Source organism: Macrotis lagotis, chromosome 3 (assembly GCF_037893015.1).
Source record: "Macrotis lagotis isolate mMagLag1 chromosome 3, bilby.v1.9.chrom.fasta, whole genome shotgun sequence".
Lineage (NCBI taxonomy): Eukaryota > Metazoa > Chordata > Mammalia > Peramelemorphia > Peramelidae > Macrotis > Macrotis lagotis.
The window spans coordinates 195,829,179-195,846,099 of record NC_133660.1 but is presented as its reverse complement, the minus strand read 5'-3'; the positions used below and the strand labels follow the sequence as shown (position 1 = coordinate 195,846,099).

At 34.6% G+C, this 16,921-nt stretch overlaps 1 protein-coding gene across 5 annotated transcripts in view; it reads right to left on the bottom strand.

Annotated features, from left to right (window-relative positions):
• Nucleotides 1–16,921, bottom strand: part of PPARGC1A (PPARG coactivator 1 alpha) — a 152,678-nt gene that overhangs the window by 117,552 nt on the left and 18,205 nt on the right. For 3 of the 5 annotated variants that reach the window (XM_074229702.1, XM_074229700.1, XM_074229703.1), the window contains exon 2: nucleotides 11,901–12,080. In XM_074229702.1, the coding sequence (XP_074085803.1) occupies nucleotides 11,901–12,080 (180 nt within the window). Of the gene's footprint in view, nucleotides 1–11,900; nucleotides 12,081–16,256; nucleotides 16,381–16,921 lie in introns of all 5 variants that reach the window. The other 2 variants (XM_074229699.1, XM_074229701.1) reach the window with 1 other exon arrangement.

The window sequence follows — 16,921 nt, the reverse complement described above, 5'->3', positions numbered from 1 at the left end:
GCTGATTTAGTACAGAAGGATTTCCAACATCAAGGATTCGACTACGCCGCTTGTGCCCTCTTTCTAACATACTCTCCTACTTCATTGCCTTCTCTCCACCTCCCCTCTTCCAAAATTGTACACATTCTTAGAATGCCTGCCTCTGGCTACTAATTTGGGAGGGAAAAAAATTAAAGTTTGGAGGGAGAGGGATGCTAGAAGAAGCCAGTTGAGAAAAATCTATAGGAGTTTCAGTCCTCTAAAAACCCATTAACACCAGTCACAAGACTGGCAAAGAAAACATTGCTAGTTGTTTAAAAGTCAGGCCAAGTCATTTTACGCAAGATCTGGTAATTCATTAATCAATCTGGCTGCAAACCTTGAATGAATAACTTGCAGTTGTAATGGAGAGGAGTAGACCCACAAAATATTGGCATTTATAATCTGAAACTATGCAAATGAGCTAATGATTTTTACCAAAAAAAAATCCTATCACTATACTGGAACAAACTACTTCAAATGGATAAGAAGTCATTTATCTATGTAAAATTTTTTTTTTCTTTGCCAAGAAAGTATTTGTTTTGTTGTGACTCTCTCCTGTTTTTCCTCTGTTCTCATTCTTGCTATTTGTAATTCAGCATCTTTGGCAGCCTCCAGTAAAACACAGTAGCCTACTTAGCTTTCAAAATATACTTCATAGAGTACTGTTGTTAGTGTAATCTAAGAGGTTAAAAAGCAACAACAATGTTCTTTATCATCTTTATATTAAAATCGATTCATTCTACACGAACAGCAAAAAATTCAGTATTATTATGTGAGTAGATTCAGTAATTTCTGTGATCACTTAATTTTGTTGTATTTTTGAAATATTCAGATATTTTATAGTATAGAATTTGTGACTCATCATTGCATTAATTTCTGTATACTGTTCTTATCCAAGACAGCATCTGTTTATTTTTGTTTATGTGACACTACTTAGATGCTTTTGCACACACACACACACACACACACACACATAGACAAATACATATATCAGGTCTATTTAGTTGACATAAATGCACATGATTCTATTTTTCATATAAGCAGTCTATCCTGCATCTGGGTGCTAAAATATCAATAATTTTAAAACAAGTTATAATATTTTGAAGAGGACAATATATCAGTTCCTTCAAGTTCCTGCTGAAAACATTCATATGTTACAATTATCTGCTGAAAACATTCCTATGTTACAATTTCAACATCTATAGAATCTGTACTAATTAACACTTTCTGGCTAAATGGGAGCAATCGCCTCACTAGAATACAAGACCTGAACTAACACATTTCTAAGTCACAATTTAACAGGAAGAAAGGGGGGCAAGCAGATAATTGTGACTTGAGATTTTTATTTCTCTCAAAGTAAAAAAAAAAAGCACACTGTTCAAATCATAAAGCTCAGTACTACAGAGCTTTATATTATGTTCTATCTTGCCTTTTTGAATTAGTCAACTTTCATGAAAACAGTAGATCCAATCCAGCTTTTTTGTGACCAGGGATTTCTGAGGTTTCCTTCCGTTTATAAAATCCACTTCTAAGAAAGTTAAAGATGGAAAAGTTGACTATGCAATTAGCTTCCTGTGACTTACTATTTGCAGGAGCTTATGCCAATAGACACAGCCCTGTGGGTAAGGACTCCTAAATCATATATTTCCAATGGTCAGCATAATGGAAAGGGGAAATAGGGTGATAAACCAGATGTCCCCAAGATAAGCCAGATGTTATCAAGTCAAGAAGTATAAAACAATGTTTAACTGCACTTTGCAGATTACCACACACACACACACACACACACACACACACACAAACACACACACACACACACACACACACATTCTGTCTTTCACATTTCATCCTAAACCAACAGAACTAGAAAAGAAAGTAGCATACAAGTTAAGTCAGATTGAGACTTGTGGACGTCAAAGATGAAAGTATGACAGTACTACCAGGCTAGAACTTTGACATGACCTATAACTGCATGATAAGGACACCATAACAATCAGGAAAAAGTTCTCCAAATATCCAGGAATTTCAACATTCTATAATTTACCTAATCAGAGTAGCTATCTTCTTGCTATTACTTCATGATATACAAAATATGCTTCATATAAATATCATTACTGAATGTAACAAAAAAACCTAGTAACTTGACAGACTTTTAAATAAATGAATGAACTAACATCAGTGCAAACTAGAAAATAAGTCATCAACACATACACAAATTCTCTCCACAAATGTTTAAATTGAATTGAGTTTGGAGATTTTTAAGTCCACAATAGCATTTATCTGTTTGGTATTTTTAAATTTTCCTAAAGTACTTTGGAACTTTTCATTAAGTCCTATATTTTTAGAGTTGGAAGGCTCCTTGGGCAATATCAAATCTAACTTATTTTACAGATGAGGAAATAAAGGTCCAGACGGCAATGAGTTGCCCGATGTCCCCTTGACCTTCATTATATTCTGCCTTGCATTAAATTTATGTCTGTATAAATTGTGTCCTCCCAGCAGAAAGAAAAACCAGTGTAATTTTCTTTCAAGTAGCAAAGTGCCTGGTAGACAGTAAGTGTCTAATAAATGTTTGTTAATCATTTATCAGAAGAGAGAGATCAAAATATTTCCTTCTGTGAATATTTTCAAAGATTCAATAGACAGCTATGGGCATATCTTAATTTCAATGGAATTTTGATATGATGCTCTTTCAAGATCATTCTTAACCCCATCAAGATACCTTCAACATCTGATGTTGTTAGTCTGAAACTATTAATATTTTTCTAGGGTTAAGATATAATTTAATTTCAATTTCTCTTTTAAAGGATTTGGGAGTCAAAACTTTCCTTCGATACCTTAGGCCTAGAATTTCATATCTTTGATGTCTCTTCTTCACCATTCCCCTATTTCTTCTATTGTCTGTGCCCTCATTGCCCAAGAGTTTGACTCCTAAACAAGACATATATATATATATATATATATATATATATATATATATATATATATATATATATATATATATATACATATATATGTATATTGCTACCAGTTGTCCTTTCTTAAACAATGATTCTCCTTTTTATCAATAATCTACAAAAGAACCCTAAGAACAATAGCAGCAACAACATTCTTTCTAGATTTTTATATCCCAACAACTTTGCTTGTGGTTTGAAGACCCTTCATAACCAGGCCATAATAATCAGACACAATCAGCTTCATCAATGTACTTTAGTTGCCTGCAGGGTAGAATTGAATATAATAGAAAGGGCACTAAACTTGAAGATTTGAGACCCATCTCTTCTTTTTCTTATCTATATGACTATTGCCAAATTTCTTGAACTCTCAGCTCATTTTCTTCACCTGAAAAATTGAGATAATACTTTTACTAAATAGCAATTATAATTATAATTGACACATATATTGCTTTAAGGTTTACAAATTATATAATTACCTATTTTAATTCTCAATAACCCCATAAATTATTTTTAATGAGTATGTACCCATAATTTCATTGTTGTGGAAATTCCTAGTGCAGAAATTCTTTCCATTTATATAGCCTATTAATTTGTCTATAGTTTATATAACTGTATGGAACATTGAGAGATCAGGAGACTTATCTAGCGTCACATAATTTGGATTAGGGACAGTTTGATTACAAAGTCAGCCCTTTCTTTGCTATGTCATGTTACCTCCTAAAAAGAAGTACTTTTTTGCAAGCAAAGAAATTGAGACTCAGAGACTCAACTAGCATCAGAGTCAAGATTCAAAACTGTTTTTGATAATTATTAAAACCAATGCTCCTTTCACTATGCTTGTTACTCTTCAGCCTCCTGTCTGAAGGGATAGATTTGTTTGTAAGAGACAGATTTTGCAAACTGTAGAATACATTTGTCTGTTCATTCAGTCTTACCCTACACCTATTAAAATTGCATATTTTTTCAAGACTTAGTTCATATCCATTATCTTTTTTAAAAAAAAAAATCTTCCATTTGTGCTCCCTTAATAACACACATTCTGTACCAATAATTTGGCCCTAATTATACAACCTTGTTCATATGCTAATTATTTCATGAAAGTTCATATTGGATCTCACTCCAATTAGATTTTAAACTCTTTTTTAAGCTTTGTCTCTATATCTTCTACCATAGTCCTAAGCATAAAGTAGACATTCAGCAAATACTCTGTCGACAAACAGTTGAATGGTCTGGAATTCTTCAAGTATTCCACTATCATTGTAGCTCAAAAGAAACATGCAATGGACAAATTTAGAGACATGCCCATTTCAAATGTTCATGGGAACACGATTTGTACCCAACCTGTTGGGGAACTTTCTGTGTTTTATTGTCTGATCAGCTACAGCAGTACCTTGATTCCTACATATTAATATAATGTTGATCCTCTTTGAGAAGGAAGGACAACAATCAAACATTTTTCAGCTAATGTGAAAGTTAGAATAGAAAGGTACCTTCAAGAACATATAGTCTAGCCTTTTCATTTTTCAGATGATCACAAGTCATTATAAGGCACTTTAAGTGTTGCCAAGACTATTCCAACTGTTGTCTTATTTGATCCTCACAACAATTCTGTGATGGAGGTGTTATATTATTCTCATTTGATAGATAAGAAGGAAACAAAGGCCCAGAAAAGTTAAGTTATTTGACTAAAACAGTCTGGCTGGGAATAAGTAGAAGAACCAGGATTCAAATCCAAATCCCATTCCCTTTTCATTACACTTTACATTCTTCCTTAATGATATGTGTATATCTTCTTTTTGTTCATCATTTTTCCAGTCATGTCTTATTCTTTGTGACCTCATTTGAAGTTTTCTTGACAATGATAATAGAATTTTTTGCCATTTCCTTCTCTATCTCATTTTACATATGAGGAAACTGAGGAAAACAGGGTAAAGTGTCTTGCCCAGGGTAGTAGTAACTGTCTAATGTCAGATTTTCAACTCAGGAACATGAGCCTTCTAATTTATATATATATATATATATATATGTATATATATATATATATATATATATATACATATATATATATATGTATATGTATGTATGTATATATACATATATATGTGTGTGTGTGCATATATGTATGTGTAAATGAATATCATTTTATTGTACTAAGTCTCTTCTTTATACCCTACATAATCTTCCAAAGTTCTAAGCATAAAGTAGATATTCAATAGCTGCTACATGAATAGTTGGTCACTCACAAGCACATACATGTACATATATACATATATGGATATATATGTGGATATCTAAACAAAAACATGATATATTTAAACATATTGAGCACAATATATACATAATATATAAATGACCATGTGTATATATGCATATATGTATAAATCAAGTCATTTAAGAAAAGTTGGAATAATCTATTCTTTAAAAGTTTATATATGGGGGCAGCTAGGTGGCGCAGTGAATAGAGCACCAGGCCTGGAGTCTGGAGGACCTGAGTTCAAATCAGACTCAGACATTAATAATTGCCTAGCTGTGTGACTTTGGGCAAGTCACTTAAAGAAAAAAAATTTAAAACCCCTAAAAGTTTATATATGAACACATAAACAAATAAATAGTTCTCAAATGACAAAACCAGTAACAATGAAAGACTTCCACTTGCCTTCGCTAAAGACTAGCTTCAGAATAACAAACATGTCATATTCTTATAGCCTCATTTTACTCATTTCCAGTGTCCTCAAGCATCTCAGATAGTTACATTCAGAAACAACAGAGGCAGGAATGAATGCCCCCTATTCAGTTGTGTATAAAGATATTAAAGCAAATGTCAAAATAAAACAGGGCCAAGGCAGCCCATAGTGACCCAGAAGAAGCAGTGTATTATTAAAACTGACCCCATGCTACACATATTTACACACTGCTTCCCTATAAAAAGTAGTTCTTTATTCTCTACCTTTGAACAATACACAAAGGCAAGTGAGGGAAGGAAGTTCTGTTGCAATATTTTGAAACATAAATCATGTTGCTAGCTGTTCCAGAGACAGCATCCTGTTTTCCTTTTACAGGTATCATAGCACTCGGGGCTATACCTTTAGCCTTTTGCTAAAATTTTCCAAAGGAGTGTTGAAATTACACCTGAACACCTGCATTTACATATTGAAACACTGGTAGTGCAAGAAGGAACACTTGTTTGTGTGTCTAGTTACTCAACCTGAATGTACAAATGTGCATTGAAACCGCTTTGTGTCTGTCCAGGAAATCCTTTGTTTTTCTACATTTTGACTCTTCACTGGGTTTATTTGTTTCTCAACAGTTAATTGCAATTGAATGGCAATATAGGAGTTGGCAAGTCAGAAACTCTCATTATTTGCTACATAATAATTTTTTTTTTTTAACTAGCAACATCATCACCTATAAGGTAGGGTCTTAATGATGGCCACAGACAATTAGTGTCCCATTTTTGGGACAACTTCTCTACACTTTATTCTCCCACAAAGGGAGATTGATCAGACATGTTATAGGGGGACTACAAAGATCAATTCTATTTAACTTGTTTTGCACAATATAAGGATTAGGTAGTCATTGAATACTTTTTTGGATTTGATGACTTAGGGTTTTAAGATACTTAGAAGAAAAGTATGAGTTCTGTTATAATTCAAAAGGAACATATGCTCCTTGAAATGCATATTATTGCTTTAATAGTAAGCACCACAGAACAGACAGCTAGACTTTCTTTCAGAAAGTAGTTTTTATAAGGAGACATGATCCTACCTATATCCAAAGCATGTACTCTTTGACTGTCAATTGCTAGAAAACCATATCTATAAGAAGATAAGAAATAAAAGTATATCAACCATATTTAAATAATCCTTCTACTAAACTTTGCTACAAATAATAGCATGAAGATACCCTACATATCTGTCATCTAGACAATAGAAGAGACAGTATCAATATTTAGTAAACAGATGTAGACTATTAGAACTCTGTGAAAAAATATATATACAAATATACACATATCTCTATATAGATTTATGTGAACACATATACATATCTATAAAATATATCACATTTATATAAAATACTGCATATATAGTGCACATAAATGTATGTGTAAACATATTTACATAACATTACACACATACATACATGTGTATGTATATATGAGGGGCTGTTGTTCTTTCAAAGAGACCTATCATTTTACCAACTCAAAATTTTATTTTCTAATGTTCTAGAGATCTCATTGATCACTATGGGTTAAAGATAAATAAATAAACTAAATAAATAAATAGATGATAGATAGATCAATGAACAAATAAATAAATAAATGAATAAATGACTAAATAAATAATGGGTTGATCAACCCATTTATAATTATGGGTTAGACTGTTAATTGTTTACTCATTTCTTAAAAATTTGACTTTCAGAAATCTGATTATGGTCTCACATTACTCCATATGAGCTGAATTCTTTATAGTTTTATAAGAAGTAAAATTTAGAAAAATAAACTTTTACCTTCCTGGTTCCCTGAAAAAAAAATTCTTGGCAGTTGAATCTTAAACAGAAAATATAGAAGCAAGGGAGTTTCCTCTGTACAGACTAAGCATCAACCCAGGGATATTTAGCAGAAGAACCAAGATCCCAATAGTATCAATATAAAATCTCACAAAAATATAAGTAGGCTCTATATCCTTAGATAGCAATTTAATGAGAAAGAAAACTTGTCTCTTACGTTGATCTGAGCCCTGTTTTTGTTTTTTAATCCAAATTGTATCTAAAAATATTCTCATCCCATGCTGAAGAACTATCTTTTAAATTAGAGAGTATTTTGAGGTCTTATCTAATCACTTAAATTAAAAATTCTGTAGAGGTGGGGAGTTTTTCTTTTAGTTCTCTCTCTCTCTCTCTCTCTCTCTCTCTCTCTCTCACACACACACACACACACACACACACACACACACACACACACACACAAACACATCTGTTTATTTAATGCAGCGTGACTTAAAAGTGCCCTGTAACCTGACAAGTGTGCTGAATGAAGAATTCGATTTACCAGTTTTAACCAGCCAAATGCTCACATGAACTTTCTAAAACCCAGTTAGAAGCCTGGGAAAAAATGACTAACCACAAATCTACAGAGTTTTATTCACTTTTTTCCCTTTAGCCACATTTCAATGATAACCATTGTTAATTCTGTTTGACACCTCACAAGGTCCACAGTCTCCCTCATTTTTCTCTTTTGTTCTACCCTTTGACAAAAAAGGTGGCTCTTCCTTCTAGAGAAGATTAAGCCTTCTATTCATGTCTTTGATCACCTTTCCTTCCATCTCTTCTAGGAGTTTGTCTTAATGTCTCCTGTTCAATCTTTTCTCATTCACTATCTCTTCCCTACTACCTAGGGTTCTTCAATCCTCAAAAATCCTTTGTTGTACCTCTATACACACACACACACACACACACACACACACATCCTTTTCCTCTCTCTCCTCTCCTCTCACACTCTTTGCTCTTTCACAGTCAAACTTCTAAAACACAAAACTGTCTTATTTATTTTTACATACACTAAACACAAAACTGACATATATATTTAACATATACTTACTTCTCAAGCCCTTGTAGACTGGCTTCTATCAATGAAACTGATGCTTGTAAAGGTTATTGATGGGTTCAAGCACCAAAACAAATTGCTTCCCATTTCTCAGTATCCTTGATATACCTTTTGCTTTTACTTATGTTGACTACCCTTTCCACCTGAATATTTTATTTCTTTGCTTTCATGAATTAGCCCCTATTTACTATCCTCTGGGTAAACTGACCACTCCTTCTTAATCTTTATTCATGCTCCACCTTCAAACCATGGGAGGTCTTCAAAGTATGGGTCCTTTTCTCATTTTTCTCTATATCCTCTCTGTGACTTTATCATATCTCATGGGTTCAAGTATCAACATCTCCATGGAGATGGCTGGCAAAATTTTGTATCTATTCTTTTTCTTAGGTGCCAGTCCCACCAACCTCCTCTCTTAGATATTTTTCCTTGCTCCCCAAAGCAGAATATTACCCTGAACATGCCTTTTCTCCAAACATTTCTATTTCTGTTGAAGGTGTATAACCATACTTACAGTCATTCAGATTAGAATCTAGGTGTTACTCTTGACTTTTTCTTCTAACTCAGCCATGACACTCAAATAGGTAGCAAATCTTATTGATTACTACTTCCCCAATATTTCTGCTATTTGTCCCCTTTTCTCCATTCAGAGGGCTGAGAATGTTTCATTCAGGGTCTCGTTATATTTCAATTGAAGATTTACCATTGTCCTAATTATCTTAATTGGGCCCTCTTTCTCTAGTCACTCTTTTCTCCAAGCCATCTTCCACAAAGCTGTCAAAATCATCTTCTTAAGGCACAGATCTGACAATATCATTCTTTAAATATATTTAGTTTCTTCCTCTTGCTCTTAGGATAAAAAGTAAACTTCAAGTTAGCATTTAAAGGTCTCAATACACTGACTCCCACCTATCTTTCTAGATTTACTGCATTTTAATCCCTTTCCGAAATTCTGTATTTGATTTGATTCACATCTTTAGTAAGCACACAGTATGTTGATGGATCTGTGCTAGGTACTACAGATACAAGGAAAAATACAATCTCAAAAAAAACTTACATTTTACTGGGAATGGGGAAGATGACATATACCCAGATTAGTAATTACAAATAAATTCAAAATATTGTAAACTAATTTCAAGAGGGAAAAATCAGAAATCATTTGGGAAAGGGGAATCAGGAAGGTTTCATGAAAGAAGCTAGAAATTCTATGAGAAAGAAATGAGGGAAGAGGAAGGTTAGCAGTTTGCAATCATATTGATCGGCTAGATGTTCTTCTACTTTTAATTCACTGCCTCTCAGTCGTTGTACAAAATATTTCTATAACCTACCTCCTCACTTCCATCTAGGAAAATCTCTAGTTGTCTTTAGAATTGAACTTGAAGAGCTATTCCTGATTCAAACCCCACTTGTTAACATTCTCTCACATCTCACAGTATCTTGTATTTATTGACATATTTATATGTTGTATTTACTAGTAGGATGTATGTTTCTTAGAGATAGGAATCGTCTTCCATCTTTGTGGTTATATATTCAACACCTAATACAATATCTTGCATATAATATATACTTAACATTTACAGAACAGTATATTCCTTTGCCTTTTTTAAATAAAAAGAAACCAGCATAGAAAAAATGCTTTTAGAACAAATGTTCTTAGCTGGTTTTGTGTTATTAATCCCTGTGGCAATGCAGTCAAGTCTGCGGACTCCTTTCTCAGAATCATATTTGCAAATACATATTATAAAATACAGAAGATATTTTTAATTGAAAGGGTTATTGAAAATAAGGACATGATTTTTTTCCCATCCAAATTCATGGACTTCCTGAAACACACACATAGAATGTCTTTAGAGATTTGTAAACCCTACATTAAGAAGATATGCAGCCTTTCCCTACATTTCCCCTATAAAATTTAAGCATAATCACAAAGTAATCAACTTGGAGAAAGAAGATTCAATCCTATATTTAATATTTAGAAAGTGATTGATATAACTTTTTAAAATGATGACTATCCTCCAGAAGTACTCTCCCATAACTTTATCAACAAATAGTTATTAATTTAAAGTAAATTATGTTTCATATTGGTTAATTTATTAGTCTTTATTTAAGGTGTTCCCTGGGTTACTAAACTTTGGAATCAGTGAATAAGATTACCCCGAACAAATGATATGTAGTCTAAAGAAAGAGGATATTTTGCACATTTCAAAGGATAATTGGATGAGACAATAGAAGTCAGACACTCTCAATTTTCTATTTTTTTACTGATAGGGAAAATGAGAGTCATAAAGGTTAAGTGACTTGTTTATGATTATATAGGTAGAAAACAGCAAAGTCAGGGTTCGAACATATTATTAAATGAATAAAATATTTGAACTGAAAGAAATCTTAAAATCATTTATTCTAACCCTTTCATTCTATAGAAGAATACACTTAGGCCCCCAAAGTGAAGATCTCATGCCTATGATTATATAACTAGCCCGTGGAAGAGCCTGGACAAACACCTGGTTCTCTGAAGGCCTTGCTCAAAGTTTTTTCTTTTGCTACCCATGCCTGCTTTTGGAATACAGAAACTGCTAAAACTTCTTACCAACCATTCATAGCTCACAACTGATCATTTGGTCTGGACACATAATTTTCACACTAAAATGGCCTATGAAAAGACATATAGAAAGCCATTCCTATTAATGAATTCAGAATGCAGGGCTGGTGACTTAGAAGTTAGTAGTGGGGCACCGTATAGACACCTTAAAAGGAAGTGAATTGACCTGTTTTTGAGGTATTTCCAATATTAAGAAACAGGGAACCCTTTTGATCAAGTACAATATAAATATGGCAATCTAATAGAGCCAGGGATGTGGACAATGAAATAATCAAAACAGCTCACCCACTTTGTAAAGTTGGCATTTAAGGCTTTGGGTATAAAGGAGTGCATTATTCCATATTAATTTATATTGGGCATCAGTTAATGTCATGCTCAACTTTGTCTCTTTCTGTGTGTAGAAGAGGACAAACAGGTTTAGATTTTGTTCTCCTTTGTCACTAATTCTCTTTCCCCAATTATTTCATAATACCATAGCATTTCATCATATGGCATTTGTAGACTCAAAAATAAAAATTAAAAAAATAATACACACATTCATTTGTTTCTAAGTATTGTCTTTTGTTTGTTTTTTAATCAAAAAAGTAAAATGCCTTACGGTGATGAAAAGGCTTTTAAAGATATTAGTATAAGAAACAATTATGCTTTAGTACTTAACATTTTTCAAAAGGCTTGTTATGAGAACAACAATTAAACATGGAGTCCCCAAGAAGAACTGCTTTACCTCAAATATATTTGAAGATTCATTGCTGTACTGATTGGAAATGATTTCTGATTGGTCACTACACCATTTGAGTCCGCCTAGGAAGCCGTCTGCATCTAAGTCATTCACGTCTAGTTCAGAAAGGTCAAGTTCTGGGAGATCTGGGCAAAGAGGCTGGTCTTCACCAACAAGAGCAGCACACTGTAGGGGTGAGAGAGAAAAAAATAACTTTCATTAACTACAGGAATTTATTAAACTGCAAGAGCATGTGATAGGAATTAAGCCTGGGTTATTTCAAATGACTCCACAGAAGTCAGTTACCTTGGTCTTTAGCGATTATAAAAATATCTAAACTTTTCATTTACTTTATTATTCAAGTACATTCTGCATAACTCATAAGTTGCATCCCAAAGCAAAGGAGAGACCTGATTAAAGATTCTGAAAACATCCTCTATACTAATACCTTTAACAATTATTTTTCATGGAATCAATTTGGTTATTTATATAGAGCATCATAAAAGCTCTTCAATTGTTGCCTTAAACAAGAGGTTCTCAAAGAACGATCGAGGAACCAGTGGGGATCCCAAAGATATTTTTAGGTAGTCTATTTTCTTAATAGAATTAAATCATTTTAAATTCAAATATAGCAAATAGCAATAGATATTAGGTTTCACAACAAAAGCTCTCTTTGGGAAGAAGGGTCTTCAATAATTTTCAGAGTATAAAAGGGTCCTAAGACCAAAATGTTTGCTATTTTTAAAATACTGGTTATCATATAAGGTGATCTCTATAAGTCTTTCTTTGATAAATAAGCATTTGTTCAGCTATGTCAACCAACTTCACTATCACTTATTCAAGAATAATGGTGACACAGTGGATATAGCATCAGATCTGGACTTAGGAAGACCTGAGTTCAAATTGGCTGAATGTACTAACTAGCTGTGTGACTCTGCAAGTCACTTAACTCCGTTTGTCTCAGTTTCTCTGTCTGAACAATGAAAAGGAATTGACAGACCACTGCAGTGTTTCTGACATGAAAACTTTAAATGGGATCAGAGTCAGACAAATGAAATGACTGAACAACAACAAAAACAATTCCCTATAAAAAAGGAAAGTCATTGAAAAATACATCGACTGCTTTAACTTAGCATTCTTCATCTTAAAGCAATTTCAGTTCATAAGAAAGAAGTTATGGAGAAGACTCAGATTTCAGGGACTCAAGAATACTAGCATCTTACCACTTGAGTTACTAATTCCCTTCCTCCTGGCAAAGATGTCTAAAGTCACACTAATGCCTTACGACATCATTCATTTACTATAAAGCAAAATACCCTTCCTAATATTTAGGCTTTGAATAAAATAAGTTTTTGTACATTTTTTTTTTGCTCCCAGAGCACCTCTGCCATCCCTGGAAGGCTGCATTACATGGGTCATATGCAGCAGTTTGATCATGGGCAACATGCTGGGAACTAGGTACTTGGTAATAGAGTCAGCAGTTGGTAATGGGTTGGGGGGGTGGGTTGTAATTGAATGCCTTTCTTCCATAAGACCACCAGACCACTGTTGATATAGCCAAACAGCTAAGAGGTAGAACAAAAAGGGCAATTCTCAGAATTTGAACAGTTCCTTTATTTTATTTTATTTTGGTATTTCTTCCATTCCTATATTATTATTGACCAAATTATTACTAAGCTAAGCATGGCTGACAAGCATTCAATTCTAGTAAAACATTCACATTTGTTCCTGGAATTTTTATCTCCTCTGCTTTTATACCTCCCTGTGGGCAACTCTCTTCAGTTCCCGCCTACTACCCCTCCTAACTTCCAAAAAAAAAAAACAGTTGGAATGCAGGTAACTCTTTAACAGTAGTGTTACAATCTAGGACCTTCTCAATGGCGAAAAAGTATTCTATTATCTTATTGAAGAGATATTCTTCACTTCACACACCTTCTTGCACACACACACACACACACACACACACACACACACACACGCACACATCTCCCTATCTGCAAAAGTTTCTAAAGGTCTAGAATCCAGACCTGGTACCTTAGGAATCCTCAAGTGTCATTCGCATTGGTGACCAATGCAACTTTAAATCAAAAAACAAACTTATCTACACTGACTACATCAATTAGTTAAAACCTCTTCTGGTCCCTGGGAATATACATTTTTTTTAGTAATAATCGTATATGAAAAGACAGATTTTTAAAGACAGATCTTGTGGGGGGAGAAAAAAAACAGAACTGTAGCAGAACCTATAAAGAATAGTGGCTTTTAAAAATATGTTAGAATTGAAGTGCATATGCTTTTGCCAATGTTGACATGATAATAAAATCAATTCTACTGAATGTAGCATTATACTGCTAAGCTGAGACACATTAGTAGCAAGTGTTCCCATTATTAATTTATATTTGGCTTTTGAATGATATCAGATTTAACAGTCCAATCCTGTAGCTGTCCTTATTTGACATGCTGATATTTACTGTATCCTTATACATCTGTAACAGGTGTACTTTATTGTAATTACAGAGTTGCATTCTACTGCCTCTCTACCACTATGACAGTCACTTCACAAATATAGTCTTCATTTCATAATAAGATTGAAGACAGTAAAGTAGGAACCAAACACAAAAGGCTTTTTGCCCCTATTTAAAGAGCAGACAATAAATTAGCTTAACTGTTCGGATGATAATGAATCAATATAATAGAGCATAATCTTCAATTAATCTTTTGAAGGGTTTTTTGATGCCAGAGATGGTAATATTTTTTGAGGCATAAATACTGGACTTGTGCATTTCAATTATGGTAATGAAAAAATGATTTTATAACATTTTCAAATGGTCTAAGGGAGTGAGGCCAGTAAAGGATGACAGCTTGGTGGAATGTGTGTCCTGTGAATTGTCTCTATCAATCTTTGTAACCTTATTGTACATCACCTTCATTAAACTGTGAAACACGGGGGACTAAAGAAGCTCCAGTGATATAGGCCTTTATTAACCAACGCACTGTGCTCTCATTATGTGCAAAAGGGCATCATACGTTTTAAGATGACAGCAAACATTAATGATTCAAAAAATGAAAGCTGCCTACACTAGCTGCTCTTCACGATATTGGTGATCCCCAGAGAGAAAGCAGCTCATCAGGACTCCAGCATATTGCCCCATAGAGAGTCACAGACATACCAGTTGGTCACTTTAAACCAGCAACTCATCCATTTGCTTTTACAATTAGAACTGAGATCTAACCATTTTTTTTCCCCTTTGAAAGAATCCACTGCTGTAAATTAATCGGTTCTGATGCTTACTTAAAATGACTGCAGGAACTCCAGTGATTAAAATAAATCTTCAATATTTCCATATAATCTGGTTCTTCAATCAGCTCCTAGCAGTATCAGGAATAATACATGATGGAAAAATGAAGCTACAGCAGCTGAGACCCACACTGTAAGCCAGACAACAGCCCACAGGATACTCCAGCTACTCAGAGACAATTAGGATTTTGGAGCCACTTACAGCCTTGACTCATAATAGCTACAGGACACATAAATTATCCATATCTATTCCCCTTTACCAAGAAAACCAAACAAAATAAGAACAATTCTCCTCCACAAACAAAATCTCCCAAAGCCACAGCTAGCTACCAGCACTGAAGAAGCTGCCAAAAAGAGTTAAGAAAACCAGTCCATGCCTCGCTAGATGGGGGGAAAAAATTCTTTCCCGGATGGTCCTGGCAAAATTATTTTCCTTCTAGATGTGTATCTCTGCACCACATGGACCTCTTATTGAACTGAATCACGTGCAACATCTTATCCACCCCTTTTTACCCCATGTGCCCCCAGTCGCCCATAGGAAGTGCTGGGAGATCTTTCCAATTCATTGTTGCAAGATTACTTCCTCCGTGTAATTAACTCTGCTTGGGCTTCATCCCACCAGAATCCACAGAAAGTTGCCCGTTTCACAAGTTGTCAAAAAACTTTGAGATAACATTCCACAGAACTGACTGCAGACTTGGAGAAATGCTCAGATCTCAATCCAGAGACTAGTCATTCCACATTTCAGGGACCTGCTTTCTCCCCCTGCCTCCAAAACCCCGATGAGTCGCGCCTAGCCGAAGTTCTTGATTTCTAGCATTATTATTTATTTTTACAGGAGCGGAGGCGGCGGCGGCGGCGGCGGCGGCAGCAGCAGCAGCAGCGGCAACAGCAGCAGCATTAGTATTAGCAGCGGCGGCGGCGGTGGCGGCAGCAGCAGCAGCAGCAGCAGCCTTAGCAGTGGTGGCGGCAGCAATTCCACACACAATCCCTGCATAAACTCTTTTGGCTTCTCAGTCTGTGGTCTCGGTCGTACAGGGAGATTTAACAATTTGTTACACTACCGTGATTAACTGAGAATCCGGTGCTTGGCGAGAGGTCTTTTGTTTGTTTGCAAAGATCTTTCCACCACATGTATATATAAGAAGAAAAGTAGCATCTCTGTTGCAGATTCTGGTGGAAAACATTCTGAAAAAAGCCCAGCAGGACATTGCTCAGATTTTTGTGACTTGTTCAGCTGGTAAATGGGGGGGGGGTCCTAAACGGGGGGAGGGGGTGAGGGGAGGGAGAAAGAAACCTCAATCTTAAAAATATTCATTTAAATTTTTATCTTAATCGTTTTATAAATAGAAATGGCGTTTTTCCAACCAGGCCACTAAATACCACTGGAAAGATCTCAGACTGATTCATATCAATATCTTAGAGCATAAATATTGCATATGACTGGAAAGAGAGCCAAAGGCACATGAAAATAGTTTCCAACTGCAAGAGATACTGATGACAGCAGCTAAGCTTTGATTTGCTCAAGGCATCTGAGAGTAACCTTAAAATAGCAAACTTATTGGAGTTAAGATAAGATTTAGACTTGCGTCCAGAAATCTCCTGCCCGGTATATACTTGTATACTTATTAGCCTCATTAAAAAAAAAAAATTTTTTAAATAAACCTCCCCTTCTCCAGAATACTTGCGTCCAAGTTAAGGCTCTACATTGTCTGCAATGCACAGCTCG